This window comes from Anguilla anguilla, chromosome 4 (genome assembly GCF_013347855.1).
Source record: "Anguilla anguilla isolate fAngAng1 chromosome 4, fAngAng1.pri, whole genome shotgun sequence".
In the NCBI taxonomy this organism is placed as follows: domain Eukaryota; kingdom Metazoa; phylum Chordata; class Actinopteri; order Anguilliformes; family Anguillidae; genus Anguilla; species Anguilla anguilla.
In genome coordinates, this window is record NC_049204.1 from 30,141,308 (window position 1) to 30,156,886 (window position 15,579).

General features: G+C 40.1%; 2 protein-coding genes across 3 annotated transcripts in view; one reads left to right on the forward strand and one right to left on the reverse strand.

The window, feature by feature from the left end:
• The window catches only part of atf6 (activating transcription factor 6), a 43,931-nt gene extending 36,749 nt beyond the window's left edge, over positions 1-7,182 (forward strand). Inside the window, exon 17 of the mRNA XM_035413706.1 lies at positions 4,690-7,182. Coding sequence (XP_035269597.1) covers positions 4,690-4,886 — 197 coding nt within the window. The 3' untranslated portion in view covers positions 4,887-7,182. The remainder of the gene's footprint in view (positions 1-4,689) is intronic.
• A 241-nt stretch (positions 7,183-7,423) lies between these two features.
• olfml2ba (olfactomedin-like 2Ba) lies at positions 7,424-15,298 on the reverse strand. Of its 2 annotated transcripts, none has more exons than XM_035413704.1 (8): positions 14,516-15,298; positions 13,819-14,082; positions 13,540-13,647; positions 12,209-12,364; positions 11,335-11,539; positions 9,526-10,533; positions 8,919-9,095; positions 7,424-8,775 (listed from the first exon to the last, which is right to left on the reverse strand). In XM_035413704.1, exons 1-8 carry the CDS (start codon positions 14,693-14,695, stop codon positions 8,174-8,176), a joined length of 2,700 nt encoding a protein of 899 aa, XP_035269595.1. In that variant the 5' UTR covers positions 14,696-15,298; the 3' UTR covers positions 7,424-8,173. The 2 variants fall into 2 exon arrangements, with proteins under 2 accessions (XP_035269595.1, XP_035269596.1); XM_035413705.1 differs by having other exon boundaries at positions 13,819-14,011; positions 14,516-15,296.
• Positions 15,299-15,579: the final 281 nt, after the last annotated feature.

A 15,579-nucleotide genomic window follows, 5' to 3' on the forward strand; every position in this document is an offset into this window, starting at 1 on the left:
CTCTCCCCCAATATCCGTATTCATCCCTTTCTTTCTACCTGTTTATGCCCTTCTCCACATGCCTTTGTTATTCTCTCTCTCTGAACTCCGTCCTCTCTTTCTTTCTGGTTGCTTGCACATAATAAAAAGCCAATTTATGGCGCTATGTAATGTTGAACATTTGGAAAGAGTTAGAAATTAGATATTGCCATGTAGTCCTTCACATGTAATGGAGTACAGATTGCATATGAGATTGACATAAACTGAAAAGTCGCAGTGAAAATAAATTTTGGATCATGAGATAATCTCATCTCTTGTTGGAATCGCTCTTTTGAATCTTTTTCACTCTCTCTAATTCCAAAGTCTGTTCCAATACTTCGTAGCTTCAACATGTGTTCCATACAGTATTTGGACCATCTGGAGAGGTTTTTTTTTCAGTATTTCTAATTGAAAATGAAAATGCTGGGATATTTCTGTCTTTTATGGCCATGTCCATCTGTTTTGCTTATTGCTCAGATGAATCCTCTCTGGGAGCGGAGTCCAAGTTGACCTTTATGGGAAAAGGATGACATTATTTTCCCCTGATTTTCCTGATTTATGCAGTCAGCCAGTCGGAAATGATAAGTTGAAAGAAATTGGAGAAATAAGGAAAATGTTTATTCAGCATTCTGACTGCACAATGTCCATTGTTAGTTCAACACTAACAGTGTTAATTCAACTCTAACAGTTAACTTTTGGTCCCAGTGGAGAACAAATGTTATCTGTTAAGAGTTGAATTAACACTCAGATCACAATTAACACTCTTTCTATGTATTTTAAGACTCATTAACCTGCATTCTTGCTTAGCCAGTGACCCCCTGGGAATTCAGGGTTGGGATCTGAGTGCATAGGGAAGTGCTAAAGTACATGCAGCCCGGTTCTATTGGTGTTGAGCTCTGGGTTTTCTGTTCCCAATTGCATGAGTGAAGTGAAAGTCTGTGATAGACGACTTTGGTCTTTTTCCCTGCCATTGGGAATTACTGCAAGAGCACAGGCAGCACCTGGGGGAGCTAGCCTGTACATCTCCATGCTTATTGTAGTTTTGCTAAGGGCCATTCCAGTAGCTCTTAACGAAAATTGTGTATTGTCATTTTAGTTTATTGTAGTAATAACCAGTAGCTTGATTTTTGGAAGTTAAAAATTGTAACCTTTTCAAATTCTGTCATGCAAGAAACCTACGATTTTTTGTATTGCAATAGTTTGCATCAAGATTTTCAACAAAATCTCACAAGCAAAGATTTAACAATGAACTGTGGGAGCTTGAGGCAAGCACTGAAAGGCTGTGTATACTCTCTTTCAAGGTAAAATATCAAAGAGGACTATAGTATTGACATGCCAACATGCTTGATAGACAGAGGGAAAGTACCTGTCATATAGGTGGTTCATTTTGAATTGGAGTTCTTCCCACCTCCATCATGAGTAATTTGCCTTAATCTTACTCGCCTCTGTCTAAATGCGTAATGCCTGTCAAACTGGTCTTACATATACCATGCCCAAGAAAGTTTAATTTTTTTAACTGATCTAAGCTTGGCCATTGATATCCTATCAGTACCTTCTGATGTTCAGGGTCCACAATAGCATGGACTCTCACTCTGAATTGAATTAAAAGAATATATGTTCTTCAGCTGCATGCCATGAGAACCATTTGGGTATTTTGCTTTGGCCCGGCCTGACAAATCCAGCTAACTTGTTCCTCTCAGAAACACAACACATGCTGTTCTGATTTCCCCCCTTGGCAGTTCGCTTCCACGAGCAGTCAGCAGAAAGCCAGAACATATTCCCTCGTTCTCTACGTGGCCACCCAGCCCAGGTCCATCCTGCTATTGCCGTGTACAGTACAGCACATTAACCTGCATCTGAATGTGTACTGGAGGTCCTGAGATTACAATCAAAATAAAAACATCCCCCTGTTCTCTGTTGTTCCAGTCAATATCAAGCCAAGATCTTTTAGTTTAATTTCAGGAATGACTTATCAAATTGGACTCGGTTATTAACTTGTTTTCTGATATGATTTGCCTTTACTGAAATATATTTCATGCTGCTGAAATGTTGAAATAAACACTGGGAAAATATGATATCAATGCTTATGATCAGTTCGAACTGAACATTGCACTCTGCAGCTCATTTGTCATATGGACTACTGTATTTCCATACATGTCTTTTTATCATTCACATTTGCAGAGCAAATGAAGTGCACCCTACATTGCACACCTTCACATTCATTTGCATGCATATTCTATTAGTGAATTCATTGTACACTATTGTGCTGTAGCAGAAAACTTTTTCCACAGTTCCTCCTTAATGGTCCCCTTGTTGCATTGTGTGTTAATGTATATGTTTTATGCATGGGCTTTAGGCTTCTATATGCACTGTTAGGCTGTCCTGTGTTTTTATGTCAGTATTTTTAGGCGCTGAGTTCTGATTAAAACTCAATAGAATTTGAGCAGAAACCGATTGGCAATAGCTTGAAGATATGTTCCCACATCATAACAGCAAATCCTCTGGCAGACGTGGGAGGCTCAGATTTTTATAATTTCGGAATTGGCAGTTATCTCGAACCATCGCAATGTCAGGCTGTGGCTTGGCCGGGGGTTGAAAGACGGAGCGGGCTTGTCCCAGAATTGACCCAGCCCACTCCGGCTTGGACATTATTAACAAGCTGCACTGAAGGCTGCACAAGGTTCAGATGGTGATTAGGGATCAGCTGTTGGAGAGGCAGTGTTTCCTCCGCAGTGGCGCTCCTGAATGGGGTCGACGGCCGTTGCGCGAGCCTGTTTGATTAAACGCACCATGTACAGTACCTAGCGGGACAGTCTGGAAACACGTCAGGCTGGGGGAATCCCAGCGACACGGTTTCCAGCAACAGAGCTATTTTAGAGCCATTCTGTCAGCATGGCCCTCTACCTGACCAATCACAAGGCACAGTCTCACAACGGCTCTTTGGATTTTGCCAAGACTGACAAAACGACAACCACTAAACCAGTAGCACTCCTCTGATCAAAAGTAATGATCTAAGATCACGCTAACTATTTAGCAATGTAGGATACATTTTTAGTTCTATAACTGCATTGCCTCATAACATTTTTATGTTTTTATCATTATGATTTAAAGAATTGTTATGAGTAAAATCTACTCAAACACTTGTTAAAGATGCCAAGAAAAGTTTTAAAAAGGTTTTTTTAATTAAAAAGTAATTATTACAATAAAATGTTCTTGTAAATTTAAGAGCATTAGTAACAGAAGTGAGGCACGCAATCAGTGCTGGTTTGAAGGACTGTCTCAGCAGTTCAGCAGATTCAATAACTGCCAGAAAGCTGCCAGAAGTAAACCCTGCGCAACAAGTCATGTTTGACATGAGAAAATGAATCCTTCTTTAGCCCAGTCTCAAAGTCCCTAATCCAACACCATTTTAATGTGTGTTACAGTGTTGGTCACGGTAGTTAAGCGATGTTTCCCCACTGACATGTCCCCACTTCATTTGAAATGATGGGTAGCTCGACCTGAAAACTTTCAGAAATCCCTCTCTTTAATATGCTGAAGATTGAAAATCTTTTGATCAACCCTACGGGGTATGTTGAGTATACTGAATTGTATTAGATAATGTCAGCAGGTTTTTCAGTAGATATGGAAGTTTGCCCTCCGTGAGAGCTCTCTTTCACCTTCCCTCAGGTTGGGTCATTCAAACAGTACAGCATTTCCCCATGTAATGCATGTTGCATTTTATATGATGTGTTGTAGGAGGGTGTTCTCCGCTCCACAGGGGAAGCCGTAATTGGAGATGAATCATCTGCTGTCCCGTAGTTGTAAACGATGAGTACTTTTTAAGGCGTGTTATTTGTTTTGGGTTGAAGTGAAGGGTGAAGGTTGAGCGAGCAGTGAGACGATCAATCCCAGACAGCCTTCCTTCTCAAGCTGAACGTGTGAGAACTGCTCAGCCCAAATGCGTTTGAATTTTCTTATTCGTTTAGACGTCAGGTTGATGGCCCATTATTTGACGTGTGACCCGCAGTTAAAATGGATGGCAGATTTTCTTTTTGCCTCAAAAAACTGAAGAAACATCTTTGTTTTGCAGAACAGTAGATTTAATCTGGTGCTTCTCTGGATGCTCACTTGCTGTGACCATTAGGCTGTGTTCAAAGACCAATCAGATGGAAAAGTGCTCTGTAATTAATCATCCCAGACTCTTAATGTGACCGGGCTTGTTCTAAACGCGAGATTCTGTTTATCTGGGTGGAGGAGCTCCAACTTGTGATTCACTTCTGTTCACCATCTGTTTTTGCCCCATCCTCCCAGTGCTGTTTAACCCCTCATAATCCACATCACAGTGAATTCAGTGACCTTGAATCAAAAGCATTAATCCAGCCTTTCAGTTGCCTAATAAGGAAATAATTCCACAAAATCCAGTCGTTTCCTCAGGTTCAGTTGAATTTTTATTTTTATTAAATTTGATTGCAGACTACAACTAGCATTATGCATCTTCACTGAAATTAATCAGGACTGGAATGTTGGAGGAACGAAATAATATTTGAGACCAGTTTTCATTTACTGTTGACCAGAACAGATACATGCTCTAAAGTCGGGGGTGATGTCATCTTACTGTGGCTGATATTTTTGCATGTCTGCCAACAGTGTCTTTGCATGCATATCTGAAACAGTTGTTTCTTATTACAGACAGTGTGATTAAAGACAAGGAGTATGAAGTGATGATGCAGATCGACTGTGAGGTCATGGACACCAGGATCCTCCACATCAAGTCCTCCAGCATCCCACCATTCCTGCGTGTCAATCACACCGAGCCCTTCTATCACTCGGGCCCAGTCCATGGCCAGGCCACACCTCCAGTTGGAGTACTGACAGGCTCTGCCTAGACGTAGACACACTGAGAAAAATGATAACAGGAAGCACGGATATATTTATTTACAAATTAATAAAAATTCTACTTATTTTAACTGACAATGCTCTGAAAAACAATGAGTTTTCTCATTGCCTTTTTTCTTATGTTGTTTTTTTTTTATATTATTGGAACCAAATGCCAGAACTGAATTTCAGGTGTCTGTTCACTTATTTGGATGGAAAATATGTTTGAGTCAAGCTCGATAAGAAATAAAAATCTGAAAAATACAGTGTTTCAGACGGGGTCGGTCAGCTGACCGTGCTCTTTTCAGCTCCTGTTTTCATCACGGTTGCTGGGAGGAAGGGCTGCGCGTGCTGTGTGGCAGACGGGCCCTTCTCTGGCTACCACCCCAGACTCTCCTCATCGGGGTAATTGGTAAATAACAGTGGGGGTCCCAGCATTGCACACCGAGTAACCCCTTCAAAGAACGAATCATTTCAAGTTACGGCTCACTCCTGCTTCCTGTTCATGAAGCCATCGCGGGCATTCCAGATTTTTACTTTCTGGAACAGCCTAATAAAATCTAATTTAGGGTAGGTTTGCATACAAAACCTGATAAGTGAGAGAGGGTAATTTGTGTTCTGATTGAGGTTTTTTGTCTTTCAGTTTCTCTGGAATGTATTATGGAAAATTCTCCTTTGCAATATTTCCACCTTTTTAAGCAGAATGCAGGATCCAGCTTCTTAAACTGAAGTCACCATTGTTTCACATTGTTTATTTTAAGCTGTAGCTTGCTTGCAAAGACTGTGGCCTCACCTTTTCAGCTTTTGCACTGTTTTTCGCTAATGAAAGTTAAATATTTCTGTCAATATTGTTATTTATTTATTGTAGCTTTGGCTATAATTCTAGGTAGAATTTTTGTCTTGAGTGGAATGTTCACGAAAACATGGGCATCAAGACAGTTGAAGTTATGAAGGATTAAATTGCAGAGTCGATGCATGATTTACATTACCATTCAAGCACTTTCATGTAGCATCTGTGATATTTAAAATGCATTTTAGCCACTGTCCAGTGAATCTAAATACAGATGTTCTGGCTCATAATCCTAATGCACCGTATAGTGAGAACTGTTCTCATGGTGTCCTAAGGTGCACCCTCCGTCAGGAAAGCTTCAAAACCCGACAAGAACAATACTGGCGTTGAGATAAAGTAAGAAACATGATAACAGTGTTCTCAGACCTATCTATCCAAGTGAATAATCAGGAGATCTCGTTCCCTTGTCATCTCGTGGAGCACATCTTATTGCATAAGAAATTTTAGGATGAAGAAGATTGACTCAAGGAATTAAATTTAAGTTGTGTATTTAATGCCTCTGGGTATTAAAGTTTTTTACAAATTGGAAGAGACTGAACTTGATATAGAATTGTCATTCAGTACGTCAGAACCATTTTAACTGGACAAGCGCATTTAAATGAAATAATTTTGAGAAACAAAGTCTACAGAGCTTGTGCTGTATGCATTTGAGATGGGCTGCATAAGATTGTATTTTTAAAGAATGCGGCTTGAAAATTAATTCGTTTTAAAAGGGGTATTAGAATTATGGTAAAATCAGTTTTGTATTCTAAATGCAATGTTGGTTATGTTTTTTTGTCTGGCTTCTAACTAAGCTTCCCGTATTTATATTTATATGAATCCAAACATGGCTATATTGTTACATGTTTTATTATCTAAAAGACTGCAAGGTAATTGTAAATAGAAGTATTTTGATTTGCTATCAGTAATTGGATCTACAGGACCTGTTAGTTGTAGTACACATAGTATGTTACAGTCATTGCGGGTGGAAGTTTTGAATGGAGGACCAGGTAAAAGTTCATTTCTGTGAAATTCAGTTTTTGATTATGACATTGTAACAACTGGATGATTTAAAAACAATTGTTCATGCATTTTGAAAATGAAGCAATTTAGTAGTCTAAACTCATGTTTCCTGTGATCATAATTTTGTTTGTTAAAATGTTCCAGCAACTATTTATAATTTACTTTTCCTTACGTTACTTTAACTGAACTTTGTGTTTGGATTTTGAGCTTAATATCTGATTTGATTCTAATGCATTTGAGGTTCATAATTATTGTCTGTTACAAATTTGGATATTCAGGGAGTCGGGCATAAGTAACATATATAAATAAATGAAATGTACATAATACATAATAATGGCAGATCAGATTTTTGTTTGAAATTGCGTAAGTAAGCAAATAAAGCACTGGAAGAACACAAAACTGTTGGGCGTATTTGTGTTTCACGTCATCAAATAAATAACATGACTGAATATTAAGCATGAAACAGATGGGAAAGTGAACTTTTTTGACAATTGAATTCCAAACTGAAAACACAGCCAAAGAGCAGCGTTCATTTTGCTTCAGAGGTGCTTCTAAATTGAGTGGATTTGCGTGTGCAGAGGGATCCCAGCATGACAGGGTCCAGACTGGACTGCAGAGTAAAAGGCAATTGTATCTCTGTCTGATTTATGTATGTTTGTTTCTACAGTGTCTGACAGGAAAGAGCCCAACAACTGCTGAAGGATTTAAGACATTTTTAATGAAGGCTGCTCAAAACACTTATGAAACAAGTATAGCCCAATGCAAAAGGAATAAGTGCTTTCACAACTTAAGGAGATATCATAAAGCATCTGTTGAGCAATGTTAACTAGATAAAAACAGAAATATAGTATGTATAACCAGTTATCTTTTGATTCCAACTTTGTTACATTGTTACAGCTAAATAATGGTCTAAGATTTTATGTGTTCCAGATTTGATAGTTAATATTTATTAAAATTTATTATTTATTGTTAATCTGTACTTTACTTTACTGTGTAGTTTTCCTGTTTAAATGAAATTTCTAAGTCACTATCCCAGTAAATTTCTCTAGCTATTCATGTTCTACTGTCTCCATTTTACTCAGACAACAGTCATTCAATTCATGGTAGGTTGTCATTTTGAATACCAGTATATATAGTATATACTACAATGGATTTCTGAGAGCCAATACCATAAACGTATGACCATTATTCAGTGACTGATTTAATTTGCCAGCCCGCCAAGAGGTAAAAAAGCAAACATTAAATAGTTTATGAAAAAACAGAAATTGAAAACAAAACATTTACGGCAGAACAGTTAGCTATACAAATGGTTGATGCATGATACAATGGGTAGACTGATCTACAATCCACTCACACATAGAATTTATTCTTTTTTTCCCTTTAGTCTTTTTTATACAAAAATGTGCTGGGACTTTTCAGATAGCTATATTTTTCCAGCTGCCCTTCTCAGTAGGCAAATATAACATTGTATGTAACCTGGTGACCATTGTCCCATGCATATAGAATTCGATCCTTGGGGTTATAGTCGATTTGCGTGGTGTAAGTGTAGTTGTTCACAAAGGGGAACCTGGGTACCATCTGCGTGTTTGTGTGGGTGTCGTATGCATACTGGATGTTGGCGTTCATCTCGTTGTAGCTGTTGACGGCGTACAGAACACCACAGACGACAAAGCAGTTGCCAAAGAAGTTCTTCCTCAGGCCCGTCCTCCAAGATGTCTCCCTCTGCATGCTCAGGTCGCTGGGGTTCAGCTTACTCAGGATGATCACCTCTTGATGAAAGCCCTCGTCGTCTATTGCCGAGTAGATGACCCACAGCCCACTCTCGTCCACCGCAAAGTCGACGTTGGAGTGGCCGTTCCACCTCCAGGGTGCGGTGTCCTCGAACATGGCGTCGTGTAGCATGGTCCACGCTGCCACAAGCCGCCTCCGCAGGTCAAACTTGATGATATCACGGGAGTGGGCCCGGTTGTAGTAGAAGGCACCATTATACACCACATGGCCTGTGCCAAACCAGCTGTAGGGCAGTTTGTAGGAGTTGGTAAAGCGCCCTAGAGGTGAGGGGGAAGGGGAGTGCAAAAGAAAGTTTGTAAATATATACCTAGACCCACCTGATATACTATAATATGAAATGACAGAAAAAGAAATAATGTTCACCTATTAAGATAATCAAACAAGTCAAAGATCAAACTACCTTGTTTGAAAATCTCCATATTGCGGAATTCCAGCAGATTGTTTCCGTAATAGTAATTTGTAACATAGATCTTGTCGTTGAGCGCCTTGGGGTCCTTCATCCATGCACCCTCATTTCGGCCGTACGTATTCTGAGTAACAGGGTCAGATATCATGGCCAAGGTATCCTTACATTCCTCTGTGAACAACAAAACCAGTTTAGTGGGACCCTCAGAAAGGTTACTTAAACAACGCTTGTGTGAAACACGTACAACTTCTCCCTGCTGGCTCATATTATGCAAAAAAAAATCAATGTTCAGGTTAAAGTTTCCTTTTTCACGATTGCAAAGGGCGTCTTGAACAAAACATTTATTTTCAGTGTTGCACAATAAAAGACCAAAGAGAGATTCATATATGTTGATGCATGGGCTATTTCTACATTTACATACAGTTTACATACAGTCTGTGTAGAATGTTCTTCCAGCTCCATGATAGATATTTTCTTAGTATGTGTGTGGACTACATTATGAAAAAGTTCATCTATAAGCACAAAAAACAAGCATTAATCGAACTATATATAGCTACGTATTAAATGAACTAACAGCATGGGCGCAGGGTTTTCAACATACCTGGACTGCTGATCTGTGGTTCCTCCCTGAACTTTTCTTCAGTCAAGCTCCCAGTCCAGCTGATGCGGTACTTTCGTTTAGCTGTTGATCTCTGGTGGGTGGCTGCCGTAGTTAGAGCAGCAGAGGTGGAGGTTTCTCTTTGCGTTAATACTGGGGATGTGGTCAACAGAGACAAGGTGGCAGATTCTGTTCTTATGCTGGTTGTTTGTGGAGTAGGTGATGTGGTGGGGTTGGGAGAGGTGGTGGGTGTAGGCGTAGTGGTGGTGTGAGCAGTAGTGGTAATAGTAGTGGCCACTGTGGTTGTGGGAAATGTCAATGGGATCTTGGGAGCGACTGTTGTGATTTTAGGAATGGGCGTTGTGAGCTCTTGAATTATTGTTGTGGTTTTGGAAGTGGTTATGGTTGTCATAGTAATGTCTGTTTTGTTTATAGGAATGGCTGGTGTGGCCTCTGGAATGAGTGCTGTGGTGTCCAGAATGGGTGCTGTGGTCTTAGGAATGGTTTCTGTGCTCTCTGGAACGGATGATGTGAACTCAGGAATGGCTGATGTGAACTGAGGAATGGCTGATGGGGACCCAGGAATGGCTGATGGGGACCCAGGAATGGCTGCTAAGCTCTCGGGATTGGTCACCGTGGTCTCATTCACGGCTGCTGTGCTCATGGGAATGGCCTCTGCACTGGTGGGCACCTCAGTGGTCCTGGATGTCTCCTGAGTGGTACTCCCCAGGGTAGACCCTGTACCATTGATTACAGTAGACCCTGAAAAGCTCTCAGGGAGGGTTGCTGTAGGTGTGGTGGCAGTCTCCTGTGTGGGAGGGTTTGTTTTGGGCACCTGGACAGACCGTGGACCCCAAGTCCCTCCTTTATCTGTTCTGGCTGCTGTGGGTAGAGCAGCCACTGACCTCAGCCTCCCATTGGCCCTGGGGTGTGGGGGTTTGTGCTTGAGCAGCTGATCTTCAATCAACAGATCAATAGAACCATCACCACTCAGAAATTCCTCCTCTGGTACTGCTCGGATAAAACAACAAATCAACCTCAGATGTTTACTACACAACGACATACAATAGCTGCTCTCCAGTGATAATTGCTCAATTACTGTTTTTCAGCCCCCTTACAATAAGCATTGGTCTTCAAACAAATGGCATTTGTACTTTAGCACTGAAATGTGTAGAATGTAAAGTGCTGTTTTGCAAACAGATTATACAAAAAAGAAAACACCACAGAGTTTACTGTAAAAGTTGAAAAAAGAATGTCCTGTCTGAGATTTCAGCTAGAAAATCTTGGGCACAGAATACCAAAGCTATAGATATTAAAATAGATGCACTCATTCTTGTCCTACTGTTTTATTTGCAAAGTACTGATTACTCTACAAGGACCATGTCTTGCACTTAATTTTACTTACAACAAACATTCTTCCTATTTTCACCCAAATTAGGAATCTCATGGTATGCAGAAAGCACTATGGCTGAAGACCACACACTTCTCCAGGGCACTTACCCATAAGCCAGTGAATCCTATCCACACTGCAAGGCATACAGTACTACAGGAGAGTAAGCACCAATCAGGTGCTTGCTCTGTACCTCTCGCTGATGTTGAATATGACCTAACTGGGTAATTTGGAGTACTTCCCATTGTGCAACCATGAATTTTGGCCATTACAATATGCGTAATGCTGAACCTTCAAACTGTGTAATACAATAATCATTCAAAACAAGACATTTGTGTGCTTCCCACAGGGACAATGATGTCATGAAAATGATGCGAGACTCTGGGGTTGAAATAAGAGGCAACCACTGCCTTCATACTTACACTCATCCTCATCCCCGTCCTCCACAGTGTTAGATTTATAATAGGTAATCCCTCTGATGACTGTCCCTTGTGGACCTTTCTTAGCCCAGCTGGGTATCCGCTGTCCCTCCCGATGCTTCTGGGGCACTGTTGGGGCTTGGGGCTGACTTCTCTTCAGTGAGGGTCTGGAGAATCCCTGGCTCCCAACAAACCTCTCTTCAAACTTCTATTGTGGGGAAAAAGCACACGTCTCACATTTGTGCAGAAAGCCACAGCGACTGACACTTACATTATCGTATTCATTGTAGTACAGGGCCTGCCCTGAAAATGCATGAAAACAAGACTGGCCCTTATGAAACCACTGTAAAGTGGTTGCCAGTTCTCTCAATAATGTTGGATCACATTTCCAGATCATTCCTGTAATTCACGCCAGAGCTGTTCATCACTTGTTTGGACCACTTTGAGCCAACAACTCATTCTTATATAAATTACCTATTAGACTTGCCAAGATCCAAATTACTACACTAATTATTTTAGCATTTTTGGCTATGTTTTTAGACAGTAAGTTAAACAGAACAAAAGCAATGGAAAAAAACACGAATTGGACACTTGGTCTTGATAAAGTAGTATGCTTTGAGTCTACCATTTGTATCCAGTTTCAAATTCTGAACTGAAATGTCATTTATTACAGCTGTTGCAATATCTCAATCTGACCAAGACAAGGGATTACAAAACTATTGTTAGTGAAAAACCAATCTTCATGACTATGAGCTGTCTATTAGCAGCTTGAGAGGTTTATGAACAAGAAGCATGAGGGAACTCCATTAGGGTGCTCTTTGTGAATAACGTGTGGTGAGGGTGGACCTGTCGGTACATGAACCTGAATGCAGCCCACCTGCGCATGTGAGTAGGCTGCTGCAGCCTCTCCCAGCTCGCTTAGACGATTCTTCTTCTCGCCGCGCTTCGGTAATGGACTCTCCTCTGCGTGTGCCTGCTCTTTAAGGCTGTTCTTCAGACCGGCTCGCTCCTTGGTGTGGTTTTGAGAAACGGCCTATTCAAAAACACAAGCTGATCAGAATGCTACGAATGCTAAGGTCACAGAGCAGTGAGTCTGCAGCCAAGTGAAATGGGTGCACATCTGCAAAGAAATCCCAGAGTAAAATTCCAGAAATACGTAACAAAATAGAAAAAAACTGCCAAGATATGGGCATCTGCAAAGTGATTCAGCAAAGCAATGTGCATTATCAGTTTGGATAATGAGCACAGTATTGGTTTTTAAACTAATGAGCATGCCTAATTTAAATAGGAAAGCTTAATCATGTATGTAGGCCAGTCAAATGGCTGCCACTGCCTCAAATCAGGCCAATAGAGCAACATGCAATTCCTCTGCAGTGTGATCTGCCAGCTCCTGCTCCATTCTATTCCTCAGCCCATCAGCAGACATTGTTGTGGAGGACTACATTTCATCTGCAGCTCACGCAGGCACACTGAACATGTCCAGCTTCCCAGACCAACCTGAATTAAAACCCTGCCAACTGAACGTAGGTGAAGCTATGGCCATATATGTCAGTACTCCACAGTCAGAACCAAAACCCAGGGTAAGTGTTATGGCTGGATGTGCCATCCAGGAGTCCTAAGAGTTTTTTTAGTCTGAAATTCTATAAAACACATGAATATTGTTCAAGTAATCATGAATGAATAATGAATATTATTATATTATTCAAGTGTTTCGTTAATGTATTTGGACGCATACTGACAGCAAAGCTTCTTGGCAATATAATGTTATAAAGTATCAAGACAGAATCTCTCATTTCTAAAAACTATACACAAAAACATTTACATTGCGAAAGCTATCATAACACTGCAATTTTAAAAAGGCATGCATTTTCAGAATTAAAATAAGTACTAATGAACAGTATGATCAAGGGTCAGGGTCCATATCCGTAGTTACCCTGGTGACCAAACAAACTTCTCTGAGTAAACATCAAATTATTCCCCGTTGAGTTTTAAAAAATCCAAAGCCTGATTCTTATTTTTGTCTGCCAGCTGGAGTCACCTAATGTAGCAAATAAACAATACAATCATGGTTTGATATTTCACCAAGACGTACTTGGAAACTTGCATCTTGGGTGCTTACATGAAACAATAATTTAATCAGTTTAAATTCCCTGACCTTGTTCTGAAAATTTTAAATGTACTTAACAAGTTAAGAAATGCAAGACTCACCTTTTCTATATTCTCAACACGACCAATGAGTTTCGTTGTGAGTGAATGCAACTTCAACAGATCCATTCCATAAAACGAGCCTTCAAGTAAATCCATAATTGTTGAAAGCTAAATACAAAAAAGAATACATAAATAAATCTGTCAGATTTTTCCCAAAAAAGGCAAAAAATAAAACATTCTCAAAAATCAGGAAATACTATTTAAAAAATGACTTGGGATCGATGAGCAATGAGCTGCTCTATGTGTTACAGGGGATTTTGATTTTTTTTTTTTTTTTACCTTAATGTTCTCTTCGCCTGCATCCTGGAGTTTCTTCAGCCTGAAATCCCCCTCACAGGGGTTCAAAGCCGAAGGGGGGGCAATACACGCGCACTTGCAGTCCGGCCCCGATGTCACAGTCTCCACTGTGTAAAAATCTTGTGCCTTGGCGCTGCCTTCCTGGATCCGCCGGCAGGCGCTCCTGCTCAGGGGTCTGACAACACATTTACAGCGACAGTCAGAGCCTTCCGAAAGCGCTTTCACTTTGTCATAATCACCCAGCAGCTACAACGGAAAGAAGACGAATGCGTTTTCCACAACTGCACAACAAGTCAACAAATTAAAACGTTTCAGTATTTATTATCCTCATAAATTAGGCTACCTTTAGTTAGTAATGTCATTACAATGAATTTTGCAATATTGCAATTAAAGCACAGTGCATTTATACATTAATAATATATGTTTTTCTTGAAGAGTGCAAATTAGTGGAGAAAAATCAAGGCTCGTGAATACAGGCTACTGTAATTCACAGTCATGACAACATTAGTCTTATAAAAATGTATAACAATATTAGGTAGCTCAAAAAATTAACTTCAGACATATATCAACCTAAAGAGCAACTTTACGTAGTTTCCTGCTTGAATGCAGTGTGTCTTTATTAAGACAGTACAGTTATAATTGTTTGTGCTGGGAAAAAAGCATTGCCATCATTAATTACCTGTGTAAGGATATTATCCTGCTTGTCCGTCTCCTCATCAAGAATCACATTTCGTTCAATATCCTTTTCTTTATTTCCAGGTTTGCCATCTTTCAATGTACTGGCAATTGACTCAGATGGCACGGCTAAACTAGAAGAAAGAGCACACCACACAACGCACAATAATTCCAGTTTACACATCACAGGTCCTAGCAGGCGAAACGGATGAGATCAAGCAACAGGGGTGAAACTGACGCTGTCCTGTCCCTTTTAACGATGAAGTTTAGTATAAATGCACGTTTGGTTGATTTTATTAAGATTATTGCGTTGTATTTTCACTCAGGGACCCGGTACATTTTGTAGTTCGATATCGACTGATTTCTTGACAGACCAAAATAACCTGACAACCAAAAAATGTCTTCTTGTTTTATAAGAATCCAGTTTGGTAATGCCCGGTAACAGTAATCCCCATGCAGTATATGAATGCTGGGTGGATGGAAACTGCAGTAGTGTTTGAATGCTCTTGAGTAGCTGGGGAGGACCTGTTCCAAATAATCAAAGCAGGGAGGAGTTCTATCACACAAGTCCTTCAGGAACCAGGACCTTGTCTTCTCTCACCCTCATCTTCAAGGATGGCAAATCAGACCGAATGCCATGAGATAACATCGATAACTATTTTGTCTATCGTACACGCGCCATGCAAAAAACGTGCACGTGAAAAGATTAAAGATAAACAGACGGGGAAATTGATATACGTTTAAAAAAGATGAAAGTATTGCAAGTAGCCTATATGTGTATGATGTTTCCCGTAGACTGGTAATCTAGATACAATGCTGTTGCTTTTACTGTCCAGTAAATAGATTAAAACTATTTTGCACCCACATCCTCAACAATATTATTGTTGCTAAAATTGGTACGATACCGCCACCTGTGGTCGTTTTTGGTTGTTATTCAATTAAATTCACTTTTAAAATAAACAGCCTCCTCTGTCGCGTTATTACATTACGTGTTTTTTAATGCACAATAACTTCTAGACTGTTCACTTTTCTGCAGGAAACAACATGGAATTAGGCATGTTTAACATT

What these genes read in the sequence shown, in the direction of transcription:
- olfml2ba (XM_035413704.1), bottom strand. Translation starts at nt 14,695, where the DNA reads ATGTGTAAACTGGAATTATTGTGCGTTGTGTGGTGTGCTCTTTCTTCT. An exon ending in AGGATAATATCCTTACACAG is followed by an intron (nt 14,083 to 14,515) that starts GTAATTAATGAT and finishes TTTCCGTTGTAG; the next exon opens with CTGCTGGGTGATTATGACAA. An exon ending in TATGGAGATTTTCAAACAAG is followed by an intron (nt 8,776 to 8,918) that starts GTAGTTTGATCT and finishes CCTCACCTCTAG; the next exon opens with GGCGCTTTACCAACTCCTAC.